Raw genomic sequence first — 13,957 nt, 5'->3', positions numbered from 1 at the left:
AATAAAAACAAGCAAAACATATGAAAACAAAAAGGAAGAAGTTGAATGTGAAAAATGTGCTGAAATTCTTGGACCTGGTGGTGTGGTCTGTTGTGAGTTTACCAAAAAAAATCAGTGCTGTCCTACAGACAGGACCCTACACTGTGTGACACACTGGGTGGTGTCCACAGACCCGTAAAGACTGCAGTCGGGTGAGAGCAAAGAGAGGAGGAGAGACAGTCACAGGGACAGGCAGTCAGAGCTATTCCCACGTGAATCTCCTGGCTGAGAACGAACCTCACCCATCCTCAAGAAGCATTTAAAGATTCAAGTTTCATATTATTGTTGGAACTCGTCCATTATTGTCCCTAAGAAAAGCTGTCCAAGTACAAGTCAGGGGAGTAACTCAGGAGATGATTGTGAAATCCTTCATGTAAATACACAGATATTGCGAAAGTCTTTTTGTTATCTACCGAGTGACCTCAGTTAACTAGCTTCCCGGTACTGTCACTTAAATTCAGAGCCACACTTGGTAACAGCTCATGAAGCTGAGTTAAAACCACACACAGCAGCGCTGGACTCTCTGTGCTAACACACCCCGGGGAGCCCCGCCATGCTGTTACTAGTCCAGGTCATCCTCACCCTGTGGGTCTCCTGGGCTCATGGACAAGGTGAGTGGAAAACAGAGCTGGCCAGGCCGTGTGCTCTTACCTGGGACTTCATGTTATATCTACTTTCATGGGTCTATGTTTGTTTGTTTTTAATGAATCGTCTGTATTGGGAGATCATAACAGAGAATAATGACTTTTTTAGGAAAATACAACCAATTATGTTGAATTTTACTCCCCGAGTTCCCAGTAAAAGGGCTCGCAATGCCGATTACGGGAATATTTGAATGTGTTCATACACATTTGGAAACAATGGTAATTCTCACAATTGTATGTGTGGGGACTATTTTATAGATTGCTTTGTAAAAACTCATGAAATCAGTCTTTTCAAGTATGTGCTGTTTACTGTATTTCAATTATACTTTAATAAATTGGTAAAAGTAATTAGCATTGCAATCAATTTAGTATTACTATAAGATTAGCAGCGGGTAAAAAGAAATACCTGTTTCCACAAAAAGTAAAATACATTCTTAATTTCCAGTGGAATGTCAATAAATTTTATTATATTTCTGAGTTCACTGTTAAGTGTTGAGTACATAAATTACTGTATTTCATAGAATTATCTCTATTGTGCACTGATGTGCATTCTTTAGAATAATATGTGGTCTCTATTATGTGTCAGTGCAACCCTATGTATTAAAGAATTGTATCTTAAAACAAATATAATTGGTAGTCTCCTTAACTTATCTTCAATTAAAAAGCAATTTATTTTGTACATTAGTTCTAATAGCATTCATTGCACTTATAATCTTTAAGATTTTATTTTCACAATGACATTTCCTCCTCCCTTTGCCATCCTTCTGGATATTGTATCTTCACTATTCTATCACTTAACATCCCTTATTTTCCTAAAATCAAATTCTCTCATTCCTGAGTTCCTGTAAATGAGACCTCTAGCAGCGTGCCTTAGAATACTTCATCCTGCCGCTTGCCAATCATTGCTTTTTCCTTAGTTTACAAGAGGAATTCATTTACATGACTTGCTGCCTGCTGGCTTGTGTCTGTTGGGTCAGTTTACATTTGGGCACTTTCTTTCCCTGGCCGCCACAATTACAATCACACAGCAAAGCTGCCTTCCCAGTTGAACAATCTTCTTCATTAAGGAAGTCTTTCTAAAAGTCACCCTTGAGCCCTGGTGTGGCTCCGTTGGTTGGGCATCATCATCCCGTGCCCTGAAAGTTTGCAGGTTCGATTCCCGGTCAGGGCACATGCCCGGGTTTGGGGCTCAATGGCCCATATCAATGTTTCTCTCTAAATATCCCTCCCCTGTTTTCTTAAGAATCAATAAAAAAAATTTTTTTAAGTAACTGGCCGGTGTAGGTCAGTGGTTGACTGAGTAACATCCCATGAATAGGAGGTCACGGTTCGATTCCCGGTCAGGACACAGGCCCGGCTTGTGGGCTCGATCCCCAGTGTGGGGCGTGCAGGAGGCAGCTGATCCATGATTCTCTCTCATTATTGATGTTTCTATCTCTCTCTCCCTCCCCTTTCTGCTCTCTAAAATCAATAAAAACATATTTTTTTAAAGATGGCTACCAGTCCACTTTTAAACGCTCTGTAGTTGGAGGTGCACCAGTGTTTGTCAGGGGAAAGGATCCCCTTAGGGGCCAAACCTTTCGTGCGGACACAAACACCTCTGTGTATTTAGTTGGCAGGGGTTGGATTGAAGTCCAAACTCCTAGACCTCAGCATGTAACTGTGTGGAGATAAGGCCTTTAAGGGGTGATTAACTTACAACATGTCATTAAGGGGCTGAGGGAAATAGAGGCGACTTCCTCGTTCATCCGGGGTCCTACATTTTTTTCCTTCAGGAAAAACTTGTGATTTCCCAGAAATAAAACATGGAAACATATATGAGGAAAACAGATATAAGCCCACCTTCCCGGTCGCCACGGGGAAATACTTCTACTACTCCTGTGACCACAGCTTCGTGTCTCCCTCCCAGTCACTCTGGACGCAGATAAACTGCACGGAGGGAGGATGGTCGCCAGCTCCGAGGTGTATCAGTGAGTAAATGCCCCCCAACCCCCATTCCCCGATGAATTACTGGGCGGACTCAGTGAAGGGGGCGGGGGGGGGCCTGCAGGAGGGATCACAGAATCTGAACAATTACCGTGTCAGGGGCTGGTGGAGCCAGCGAAGGTAAGATATGTCACTCTTCAGAAATCAACTCGGCAAAAAATAAGATGCAAGCTTGATGAAATATCTACATTTTTTTTAATTTCAAAAACCAATGCCATTTCAACTGCTAATATTTAAACGCGCTCACTTGGTCATTGTAAGAACACAGATGGTTCTCGGGGGAGTTCATTTTTGACAGGTAACCTCTGTCCACCATATGCTGTCCCTTCGGATACTCAAGGAGCATTTTTATGAGTTTCCTTCCTTTGTGTGGTTTTCTTAGTTACATGTTTGTGAGTCACACCTGTCTTCCTCTCTCAATGAGGCTCAGAGACGCGAGGAGAACAACTAGGAGAGAGAAAAAGGGCGGAGGCGAGCCCAGGAGATGGAAGCCTAGGATGCAATTGCGTCAATGGAGTGAGAAAAACCAGTCACTTTTCTGATACCTAAGAGAACGTGACAAACGTCAAAATGTGCTCTACATAGAAGTCATGATTGACGGATAGCACACACTCATATGTTCATTGGCATGAACTGATTTTTAAGGAAGTGCTTTTTGCACTTGATTTCTGACCTGATGCAGGATTCATCTTAGTCATCCTTGGCTTGCAGGACAGTGCTTCTTCCCCTGGGTGGAAAATGGGCGTTCCACGTCTTCAGGGCAAACGCACCAGGAGGGGGACACGGTACAGATCGTCTGTGACCAGGGCTACAGCCTCGCCAATGACCAGGATGTCATCACGTGTGCGGAACACGGCTGGTCCACGCCTCCTACATGCAGCCGCATCAGTAAGTAGAATGCTGGCCTCTGGGATTCTGTCTCCTTCTTCATTTCATAAAGAAAGAGCCGTGGCCCTGGCTGGTGGGGTTCAGTGGATAGAGCACCAGCCTGTGGACTGAAGGGTCCTAGGTTCGAATCCGGTCAAGGGCACATGCCTGGGTTGTGGGCTCGATCCCCAGTAGGGGGTGTTTAGGAGGCAGCCAATCAATGATTCTCTCTCATCATTCATGTGCCTCTCTCTCTTCCTCTCCCTTCCTCTCTGAAATCAATACAGATATATTTAAAAAAAGAAATAGCTGTGGCCCTGGCTGGTGTGGCTCAGTTAATTGAGTGACATCTCTTGTACCAAGAGATTACTGGTTCGATTCTGGTCAAGGCACATGCTGGGGTTGTGGGCTTGATCCCCAGTAGGAGGCATGCATGAGGCAACCAATCGATGTTTCTCTCTCTCTCTCTCTCTCTCTCTCTCTCACCCCTTTCCTCTCTATCTAAAAATTAATTTTAAAAAATTTTTGGAACTTAACATATAGAATCTTAAATCTTACCAAAAAATATTGCTTTATCTTTTTTTCATTCTTGCATGTAAATTTGTGAAGATTTTCAGTCTCAATTGGGTCTAAATGATCGCTGCTTTAGAGATCCCTTTTTTTCTCTTTATTCAGATCTCTCCTGTGGCAGCCCTCCCACAGTGCAAAATGCCTTTATACCAAACCAGAAGCCTAGGTATCGACATGGGAACACAGCACGTTATGTATGCAGGCACCCTCTGGGCCTCTTCGGGAATCCAGTGGTGACCTGCTTCAGTGGGCATTGGACAGAACCACCTGAGTGCAGGGGTAGGTGTCTCATTCTCCCCTCCCAGTCTCTGTGCAGCTTCTGTAAGCACTTGGTTACTATACTCCTGTCCAGCTGGCCTTCATTTGGTTACTCAGGTTTGTTGCTCTATCATTTCCTGTAAATCAGTTTGGGGCCGGGAGGAGGTGAGTGTAGCTCCCACCTACTCCGCAGCTCCCTTAAAATCAACTGCTCACTCAATAAACCAACAATATCCTCTCTTAGAGTCCACAGGACAATGTGGGCCCCCTCCTGCTATTGACAATGGAGACACTACCACGTATCCATTAGCAGTCTACGCTTCAGGGTCTTCAGTGGAATATCAATGCCAGGCCTACTATGAACTTGAGGGAAACAGGAGAATAATGTGCCGTGATGGACAGTGGTCTGAGCCACCCAAATGCTTAGGTAAGTCCTTTAATTTCCTCGTGGACCCTGGGAAATCCGTGTAATGAATGTCATGTTTGCTGTTTACAACAGAACTTGCATGGACTAGCACCTATTCTGTTGACAACCAAATAGTCATGTCTGAGGGTATAAAGTCTGAAAAATTCTTGAGCATCCACAGCAAGAAACTATCATTTTTCTTTATTTTATTTTCCCCCTTCACCACGTATGCCCCCTCCACCCTCATCCACCTCCACCTCCGCCTTCAAGGATTCTTTAATGAAAGCCCTTCATAGCATAGGTGACATTGTGAATGTTGATTATAACGTGCAATGACCACACATTCCACAGAGTACCTCGTTTTTACATCATTGATAGTTTAGAATGAGTTCTGGCAACATGATGGATTTTCAATGAATTGGTCTGGAAAAGGGTTTGAGAATAAATTCCTAGATCTGTGTAGGAGATGCTGCATGAAACTGTAAAATTCTGTGGAAAATACTCATAAAATACTTAGTTTTATTTCTTTTTTCTACCTTCAGATGCCTGTGTAATATCAGAAGAAATCATGGAAGCACATAACATAGAGTTGAGATATTCATATGCGAAAAAAATTTATTCCAGAACAAATGATTTTGTTGAATTTAGGTGTAAAAGTTACTATCGTAAACTGTCACCAGACTCTGCATTCCGAGCACTTTGTCAAGAAGGAAAGCTGGAGTATCCCACATGTGGATAAAATGAGACTGTGTGGCAGTTTTCACATTAAAATATGCGCCGCATTCAGAATTTTTAAATATCAATCCAGTTCATCTCAATTTATTTTCCTGTAACTCGCTTTTATTCACTAATCAGAATTTGCATTAAATACCATGTGGGTGATGTCATTGTAATCTGAGACCAACGGGCCACTTCTCCTAAGCATCTCATGAAAATGTGACAAACCGACATGCTGTGTGTTCTGTTCATGAAATGTCTCTGGCCAGAAATGACCTCAGTGCCTGCCTCTGTCCCTCATCGATGTTTCTCTCTCTCTCTAAAATCAATAAAACATGAAAAAGTTGAATATCAAGAACGTGCTGAAATTCTTGGACTTGGTGGTGCGGTCTGTAGTGAATTTACCAAAAAAAATCAGTGCTGTCCTACAGACAGGACCCTACACTGTGTGACACACTGGGTGGTATCTATAGACCCCTAAGGACTGCAGTTGGGTGAGAGCAAAGAGAGGAGGAGAGACAGTCACAGGGACAGGCAGTCAGAGCTATTCCCACGTGAATCTCCTGGTTGAGAAAGAACCACACCCATCCTCAAGAAGCGTTTAAAGATTCAAGTTTTATATCCAGTCTTACTGTTACTGTCCCTAAGGAAAGCTGTGCAAGCACATGCCCGGGAATCGAAGTCAACAAATGATTGTGAAACCCTTCATGTGAATACACAGATATTGCGAAAGTCTTGGAACTTTGTTATCTACCGAGTGACCTCAGTGAACTGGCTTCCCGGTACTGTCACTTAAATTCAGGGCCACACTTGGTAACGGCTCAGGAAGCTGAGTTAAACCCACACAGAACAGCGCTGGACTCTCTGTGTTAACACACCCCGGAGAGCCCTACCATGCTGTTACTAGTCCAGGTCACCCTCACCCTGTGGGTCTCCTGGGCTCGTGGACAAGGTGAGTGGAAACTGGTGGGAATATTAGCTCCTTCTTAAGTAGAACTTGGCTCATTTTCATTTGCCTCTAGTTGTTTTTTTTTTAATCCTCACCCGAGGATATTTTTTCCCATTGATTTTTAGAGAAAGAGTGAATATGAGGGAGAAGGGGCGGCGGGAGAGAGAGAGAGAGCCAGAGAGAGATAGAGAAACATCAATGTGAGAGAAACATATGGGTTGGTGGCCTCTCACACTCACCCCAACCAGGGCCAGGGATGCAACCTGCAAACAAAGTCTGTGCCCTTGACCGGGAATTCAACCAGGGACCCTTGGTCTGAGGGCCAACATTCTAACCACTGAGCAACCCGGCCAGGGCTGTCTGTAATTTATGAATGAATTGACCAGTAAACAGTTTCTGTGTTTTAAGGTCACAATAAATAATACCTTGATGGAGCCCGGCCCATGTGGCTCCGTGACTGAGCGTTGACCTAGGAACCAGAAGGTCATCTTTCGATTCCCCGTCAGGGCACATGCCTGGGTTGTGGGCTGGATCCTGAGTAAGGGGCCTAGCAATGATTCTCGTTCATCATTGATGTGTCTCTCTCTCCCTCTCCCTTCCTCTCTGAAATCAGTAAAAATATAAATTTTTTAAAAGAATATGTTGATGGGATAATTATCTGCATAATCCACGTGTCCTTTTTCTTCTCAGAAATAACATGTGATCCTCCGATAATTCCAAACGGTGACTTTGCTCCTAAAATGAACCAGTACGAACTTGATGATGTCATCACATACCAGTGCGGAAATGGCTTCTATCCTCCCGTCCTGGGAAATACAACAAAATGCTCTCTTGCAGGCTGGCTGCCTCGTCCCAGATGTGTCCGTAAGTCCCATTCAGGTCCTGGCCTGCTTCTTCGTTATAAATTCCTTCCCTTAAACACCAAGAAATGGGGCCTGAGAAGCCCAGTCAATGCCTCGATGAGAAGGTAAAGCAGAGGACTGACGGGTGCTCTTTGCTTTTCAAAGTTGCTAATTCTAAGGACAATGTCCCATCTTTGTAAGTGAAAAACCTTTTTAAATTTTGCTTCAATGTTAAGTGTGTGTGTGTGTGTGTGTGTGTGTGTGTCCAGATAATATAATTCTAATATCTGACCTAGGATAGTGGGTAAGAACACTCCCACTTAACACCTGGCACATGAGATGTTGGTGTCTGTGTAACAAACGCCCCCAAACATACGGCCTCAGACAACAGCCCCCTCTGTGTCAGCGTCGGCGGGTCAGGATTTGGGAGCCGCTTAGTTGCCTGGTTCTGGGTCGCTCCCTGCTGCTCCCTGGGATGCTGCCCAGAGCGAGTGAATTAAACTCGTAAGTCAAGGCCCCACTGTATTTGTATGGTAAGAAAGGGATATAATTCACGGTTGAAACAATTTCAGGCCTATTGGATTTTTGTGAATGCACCCCATTATTCATACTGCGTGCTCTTTGTTTTCATTGCTAAGTGAAGCCCTGCGGATTTCCGGAAATAAAACATGGACGGCTGCTTCATGCGGATACATCTAAATACTTTCCGGTATATGTAGGGCGGTCGCTACTCTACTTCTGTAACTACGGCTACGTGCCTCCTTCACAAACTAGCCTGGCTATCATGAATTGCACACAAGATGGATGGTCGCCGGAAATCCCCTGCCTCAGTAAGCCAACCCCTTCATCCTACGCACATAGAAACACTTCACAGTGGAGAGAGAAAAACATGAGTACAACAAGGTCGAGGGAAGCGTTCTATGAGCAGAAAGACCAATGTAGGATTTTTCTTTTATGGTAGATTTCTCATTAAAAATATGGGAGGTTGCCCTACCCGGTTTGGCTCAGTGGATAGAGTGTCGGCCTGCAGAGAGAAGGGTCCCATGTTTGATTCCGGTCAAGGGCACGCACGTACCTCGGTTGCAGGTTCCTCGGCCCTGGTCAGGGCACGTGCAGGAGGCAACCAATCGATGGGTCTCTCTCACATGGATGTTTCTCTCTGTCTCTTCCTCTCCCTTCCACTCTCTCTAAAGATCAATGGGGAGGCCTAACCGGTTTGGCTCAGTGGATAGAGCGTCAGCCTGCGGACTGAAGGGTCCCAGGTTCGATTCCAGTCAAGGGCATGTACCTTGGTTGCGGGCACATCCCTAGTGGGGGGCGTGCAGGAGACAGCTGATCGATGTTTCTCATCGATGTTTCTAACTCTCTATCCCTCTCCCTTCTTCTCTGTAAAAAAATCAATAAAATATATTAAACAATGAAAAATAAAAATCAATGGGGAAATATCTGCGAGTGAGGATTAACTGAAAAAAAGAAAATGGGAGATCAAAATAGAAACTTTATAACAATAAAGTGATGTCATTTATTCATAGTTTAATTGTGAAAATGGCAGATTACCTTTCATCTTGATTTTTCTCTTTTAAAAAACACTTGCTAGCAACTTTAGCTCCTCTCAACCTATGTGTTCTTTTTGGGTGCTCATGTATTCTAAATTAAATATTGCAAAGATGCTTTTTAATGTCTTAACCAAATTTCTTATTTCTTATTATCAATTTATAATTCCTAGGAAAATGTTCTTTCAAGTCTTTGCTACATGGATATTCTCCAGTTACTGAAGAAAGCTATGTCCAGGGCCAATCCAGAACAGTTATGTGCCATCTGGGCTACGGTCTTCAAAACCCACAGAACAGGATGACCTGTACGGAGACCGGCTGGTCCCCTCCTCCCAGATGCATCCCCGTCAGTAAGTAAACAGCTCCAAGACCCAGGCTGCCATTTCCTGAGACCAGACTTACTTTGGTGGAATGTTTTGTGTGTCGGCTCTCAAGGTGAATGGACCAAGTCTTCTTTGCCTTAAAAGAAAGGCATATTTCACCTTGGCTGGTGTAGCTCAGTGGTTAGAGGGTGGGCCCGCACACCCAAGGGTCTTCGGTTCGATTTCCCGCAAAGGGCATGTACCTGGGTTGCAGGTTGGATTCCAGAGAAATGCAGGAGGCAACCAATCGATGAGTCTCTTTCACATAGGTTTCTCTCTCTCTCTTTCTGCCACTCCCTCCCTCCCATCCACTCTCAAAAAACCAATGAGAAAAATATCCTTGGCAGAGGATTAACAACAATCAAAACAAAGGGATTTCAGTTTTTTGTTCTAAATGTGTCTGAAAAGTTCTAACTTTTTGACAGCAAGTAGATTATGTCATTGTATTGAATTAAGTAACAGTGAAGTCAGTCATGCATGTTACTAAACAGTGTTCAATAAAGCGGAGATTCAAGTTACAACACTCGAGTATTACACTGAAACCATGCTCTGTGTTCACTGAAGAAGAATTTAAAATACAGTTTACATTAAAAATAAATACACCACCCGCCCAATGTCACATATACTGTAAATTGCTGTCAACCATTTCACCTATGGTATGTATTTTTTTTAATATATTTTTATTGACTTCAGAGAGGAAAAGCAGAGGGAGAGAGAGGTAGAAACTTCAGTGATGAGAAACAATCATCGATCAGCTGCCGCCTACTGGGGACTGAGTCCACAACCCAGGCATGTGCCCTGACCGGGAATCGAACCATGACCTCCTGGCTCATAGGTTGATGCTCAACCACTGAGCCTTGCCGGCTGGACTATGATTGCATGCATTAATGCTATGAGGTTATAAATGAGGGCTCTTATATCTAGTCACATCTGGCTTTCACATGTTAAGTAGACAGGATTCTGTACGTTGTTTTGTGTGTGTTGTTTAGAAATGAGAGGATAATTGTTACAGACATTGTTTATACATTAGGATATAGTAGAGCTGACCTTTCATTGGAGCCCTGCATGTTTTAGAAAAGCAGTGATCACTGATTTGAACTGGGAATTGAGGAATCTACTGAGCCCCGTGCGAAACAACAGCCTGAGCCCCTAAAGGACTCTCTTTGTACAGCTTTCCCTACACCCAGTTCACGGGTTGAATTATTTACCATTAATTCACTCAATAACCATTGAGGACTAAGAACAGTTACAGATATTAAAAAATAAGACTGTTTTCAAGAAAAACTAAACCCTATATGACAGAAAGTGGGATTATTGACTTAAAAGAACACCAGGAGATATCACTTCTTACATTTTTAAACATTGTTTTCCATTTCAGGGTCTCCCTTTAGTGAAAAAGCTGTACCCTTTGCCATTCGTTTTTATACTCAATGTGGGTAAATTTTCTATTCTAGAAGTCATTATGGAAGAGAGGGTCTTCATATAAATACATGCATCATGTATCCTAGGACTACAGTCTTTCTCTAACACACACACACTCTCTTAGTGTTAGTATCTGGCACGTAAATACATACATTACCTCTTACATTCACAAATGGTGTTGTCCTTCAAGGGATAGCATCGTATCATTCTAGCAGTATAATGTACTAATAGCCAGTGACATACTCACAGTTAAAAATAGGTCAGACGACAGGTTCCTAACCTATATTTAGAGGTTTTGAATGGTAGGAGAAAAGATGGGTAAGGAAATCTATTCTTGTTCTAAAACTCATCCAGGCCAGAGTAACAGGGACTCAGGGAGTTGTCACCTGATGCATAACTTACCCACACAAATTAATGAGATTCTCTTTCTTAGATGGGACTCGATACAGCATTAGAAACACAATGGTCACCTTTATTTTGCTTTAGGACATTGTGACATGCCCATATTTGAGAATGCCAGAGCCGTAATCACCGGAAAACCATTTCGACTCAATGACACGTTGGACTACCAATGCCTGGATGGCTATGAAAACAGAGATGGAAGCACCAAGGGCTCCATGGTGTGTGGTGAGGGCGGCTGGTCCCACTTGCCAACCTGCTTTAGTAAGTATTTTGATTCCAGCATTTCCTTTTCCAAGAGCTGAAAAGTCTACATGTATGTTGTCCTTGCATGAGTGTGGGGATCTAAGGCATTTTGAACCACATGGTGGTTACAAGGTTTAAAATGCAAAAGAGGGACAATACTTCCTGGGCAGCTTTAGATGCTCAAGCAATATCTGTTCCAAACATTAGTTTCCAATAAAACTACAATTTGTTCTTCAACATTTAAAATGCTCTTTTTCAGAATCTGCAGACAAGTGTGGGCCTCCTCCAGCGATTAGCAATGGAGACATCACTTCCTTCCCATTAAAAGAGTATCCTCCTTGGTCAAGAGTGGAATACCAATGCCAGGCCTACTATGAACTTCGGGGTCCTACAGATGTCACCTGCAGTTATGGAAAGTGGTCCAAACCCCCGAGATGCATAGGTAAGTTCTCAAGATTCTTCTAGATCCTGAGACCATGAGGGTGATGTTGATGAGCTCGCGTGCGGTCTACTAGTCATGCAGTCAGAGGCTAGAACTGTGCTCACCAACAGCTCTCCTGCTCAATGTTTCACATCGGAGACTCGTGTGTAGGGCTACGAGCTTGGAGAATCCCTATGTGAACAATGAAAAGGTCCTTTAAACAGGAACTGATTCTGATACATTAGCTGATCCCACTGTGGACCCTCCGTGACTCATCCTCTCCTGTGTATGTGTCCCCTTCTGCGGGAGATCACAGCAAACCCAGTAAGTCCAGGACCAGAAAACAAAGCTAATATACCCAAGTCTGAATAGTCTAGAAATAGTTCCAAACTAGGTTATATAGAAAGGAAAATATTAAATTTCAAAAAAAATTCTAAATCTGAAGTTGGATTGGCTGAGTAGATGGACAAGTCTAAGACGAATTTCACAGCACAAGCAATATCGTTCCAAACATTAGGATGAGAAAGCAGCTATCATTCTCAGAGGACATAAAATCAGTTCTGTGATAGAGATAACAAACCAGCAAAAACTCATAGACACAGACAAACAGTATGGTAGCTACCAGAGGGAAGGAGCTAGCGGGATAGTAAAGGATCAAATATATGGTGACAGGAGATGTGACTTTGCGTGTTGGGCACACAATGCAATATACAGATGATGTGTTATAGAATTGTGCCCTGGAAACCTATATAATTTTATTAACCAATGTCACCCCACTCAATTGAATCAAAAAAAAGAAACTTAGCACGGTTAGCATGTAATACTTTCTACAATGCAATAGCACCTTGCCTGCAGAAAATAGACAAGGTTGTAAGCAATATAATAATATATGAAATGATGCTTACAGTCTCATTGCAATAGCGATAAACTAGTACCTCCCTCATGTCACTAAAAAAAAACTTTCTGAAGAAGAAAATATTTATACTGATTTTACAGATGGGGCACAGGGGGATAGTGACATAGAGAAATGTGTTCATAATCAAGTTGGGATTCTAAAATTCTCTGTGTACTAGTATATAATCTTGCACCCATCCATTCAGACTGTCTTTACCATGAAGAATGAAGATTAGATAGAGAGATGATAGATAGGTAGGTAGGTAGGTAGGTAGATAGATAGATATGATAAATGGATGTGGGTAGGTGGATGGATGGATGGATGGATAGATTGATTGATATAGAGATAAAAAATATATTTATATTTATCAAATATATAGTTGTATTTTAATAGAATATTTATTAGAAATTTTGTGATTTTCTATGGTTCTGTTTCCCCATTTTGTGGGCATAAGAGAAAAATATTAGCATCACTTAACCCAGTGGAAAGTGACTAACCTGGGAGCATTTGTAGCCACTGCCAGTTGAGTGGGAAGTGGACAAGGAAGAACCATGGCCACCATGAAGCAGGCTCCCATGTTCTCTGGACAGGAAGTCACCTGTGTGGGTGCCCCACATCCCAGAGACAGAGAGCCAAGGCCCTGGGGTCACACTGCCGGGTCCACACTCATCGTCCACCTGATGAGCGCTATGACTTTGGACAGGTGTGCCTGACCTTCCGTCCCCTCAGCTTCCTGGTGTGTGAGGAGGAGCAGCTGCCTACTGAGGAGCTGTGAGGGCCCATGAACCAGGGCTGAGAACAGGACTCGGCCCACATTGATGATGTACATTAGCTCTTTCGATTACTTCATCCTCTAAGCTAGTCATTGGGTTGAAGGTTTATTTGTTTATAAAAGGAAAGGTTACTAATTGCTTTTATTCATTTCTTCTACTTTCAGATCCATGTGTAATATCAGAAGAAATCATGAATGAAAAGAACATACAGTTAAAAGGGAAAGATAACAAACGCTATTATGTAAAAACAGGAGATATCATTGAATTTATATGCAAATCGGGACACAAGGCGGTGACGTCAAAGGAGTCATTTCAAGCCGCATGTCGGGAAGGGACAGTGGAGTTCCCCAGATGTGAATGAGGAAGCCCTGTGGCCCCAAATATGTGGCCAGTCCCACCTACTGCTCTTCCTGCCTGAAAGCTTGCCAGTCTTCTGGCATTTCCTGCTCTTTTCCACTATATTTCAAAAGACATAAAAGAAATATGTTAGCCTCTTTTTCACTTTAAAGAAAACAATATCATTGCTTACACTTGTACCAAGACAATAATTATTCACCATCGTAGGATTAGACTACTTGCCGATGGATCAATAAACAGCAACGGAGGTA

At 43.0% G+C, this 13,957-nt stretch overlaps 2 protein-coding genes across 3 annotated transcripts; both read left to right on the top strand.

Annotated features, from left to right (window-relative positions):
* Nucleotides 1–507: 507 nt before the first annotated feature.
* LOC138999213 (complement factor H-related protein 1-like) lies at nucleotides 508–5,828 on the top strand. The gene is made up of 6 exons (XM_070401297.1): nucleotides 508–650; nucleotides 2,459–2,653; nucleotides 3,381–3,557; nucleotides 4,212–4,385; nucleotides 4,609–4,791; nucleotides 5,313–5,828. The coding sequence occupies exons 1-6, from the start codon at nucleotides 593–595 to the stop codon at nucleotides 5,507–5,509; spliced, it is 984 nt and encodes a 327-aa protein (XP_070257398.1). The 5' UTR covers nucleotides 508–592; the 3' UTR covers nucleotides 5,510–5,828.
* Nucleotides 5,829–6,340: 512 nt separating this feature from the next.
* LOC138999210 (complement factor H-related protein 3-like) lies at nucleotides 6,341–13,948 on the top strand. 2 transcript variants are annotated; one of them, XM_070401293.1, is made up of 7 exons: nucleotides 6,341–6,439; nucleotides 7,127–7,300; nucleotides 7,917–8,108; nucleotides 9,005–9,181; nucleotides 11,102–11,278; nucleotides 11,520–11,702; nucleotides 13,514–13,948. In XM_070401293.1, the coding sequence occupies exons 1-7, from the start codon at nucleotides 6,382–6,384 to the stop codon at nucleotides 13,708–13,710; spliced, it is 1,158 nt and encodes a 385-aa protein (XP_070257394.1). In that variant the 5' UTR covers nucleotides 6,341–6,381; the 3' UTR covers nucleotides 13,711–13,948. The 2 variants fall into 2 exon arrangements, with proteins under 2 accessions (XP_070257394.1, XP_070257395.1); XM_070401294.1 differs by lacking the exon at nucleotides 7,917–8,108.
* Nucleotides 13,949–13,957: the final 9 nt, after the last annotated feature.

The sequence above is a fragment of the Myotis yumanensis genome, unplaced genomic scaffold (assembly GCF_028538775.1).
Source record: "Myotis yumanensis isolate MYYU_CA2020_CCGP unplaced genomic scaffold, mMyoYum1.0.hap1 SCAF_22, whole genome shotgun sequence".
Taxonomy (NCBI): Eukaryota; Metazoa; Chordata; class Mammalia; order Chiroptera; family Vespertilionidae; genus Myotis; species Myotis yumanensis.
The sequence above is the reverse complement of the archived record's forward strand: the minus strand, read 5'-3'. Positions and strand labels throughout refer to the sequence as shown.

Excerpts from the sequence above, each read along its gene's own strand:
- LOC138999213 (XM_070401297.1), top strand. The coding sequence starts at position 593 with ATGCTGTTACTAGTCCAGGTCATCCTCACCCTGTGGGTCTCCTGGGCT. Across the intron at positions 3,558-4,211 it reads TCCTACATGCAGCCGCATCA|ATCTCTCCTGTGGCAGCCCT; the intron begins GTAAGTAGAATG and ends CTCTTTATTCAG. Across the intron at positions 4,792-5,312 it reads TGAGCCACCCAAATGCTTAG|ATGCCTGTGTAATATCAGAA; the intron begins GTAAGTCCTTTA and ends TTCTACCTTCAG.
- LOC138999210 (XM_070401293.1), top strand. The coding sequence starts at position 6,382 with ATGCTGTTACTAGTCCAGGTCACCCTCACCCTGTGGGTCTCCTGGGCT. Across the intron at positions 7,301-7,916 it reads GCCTCGTCCCAGATGTGTCC|TGAAGCCCTGCGGATTTCCG; the intron begins GTAAGTCCCATT and ends TTCATTGCTAAG. Across the intron at positions 11,703-13,513 it reads CAAACCCCCGAGATGCATAG|ATCCATGTGTAATATCAGAA; the intron begins GTAAGTTCTCAA and ends TTCTACTTTCAG.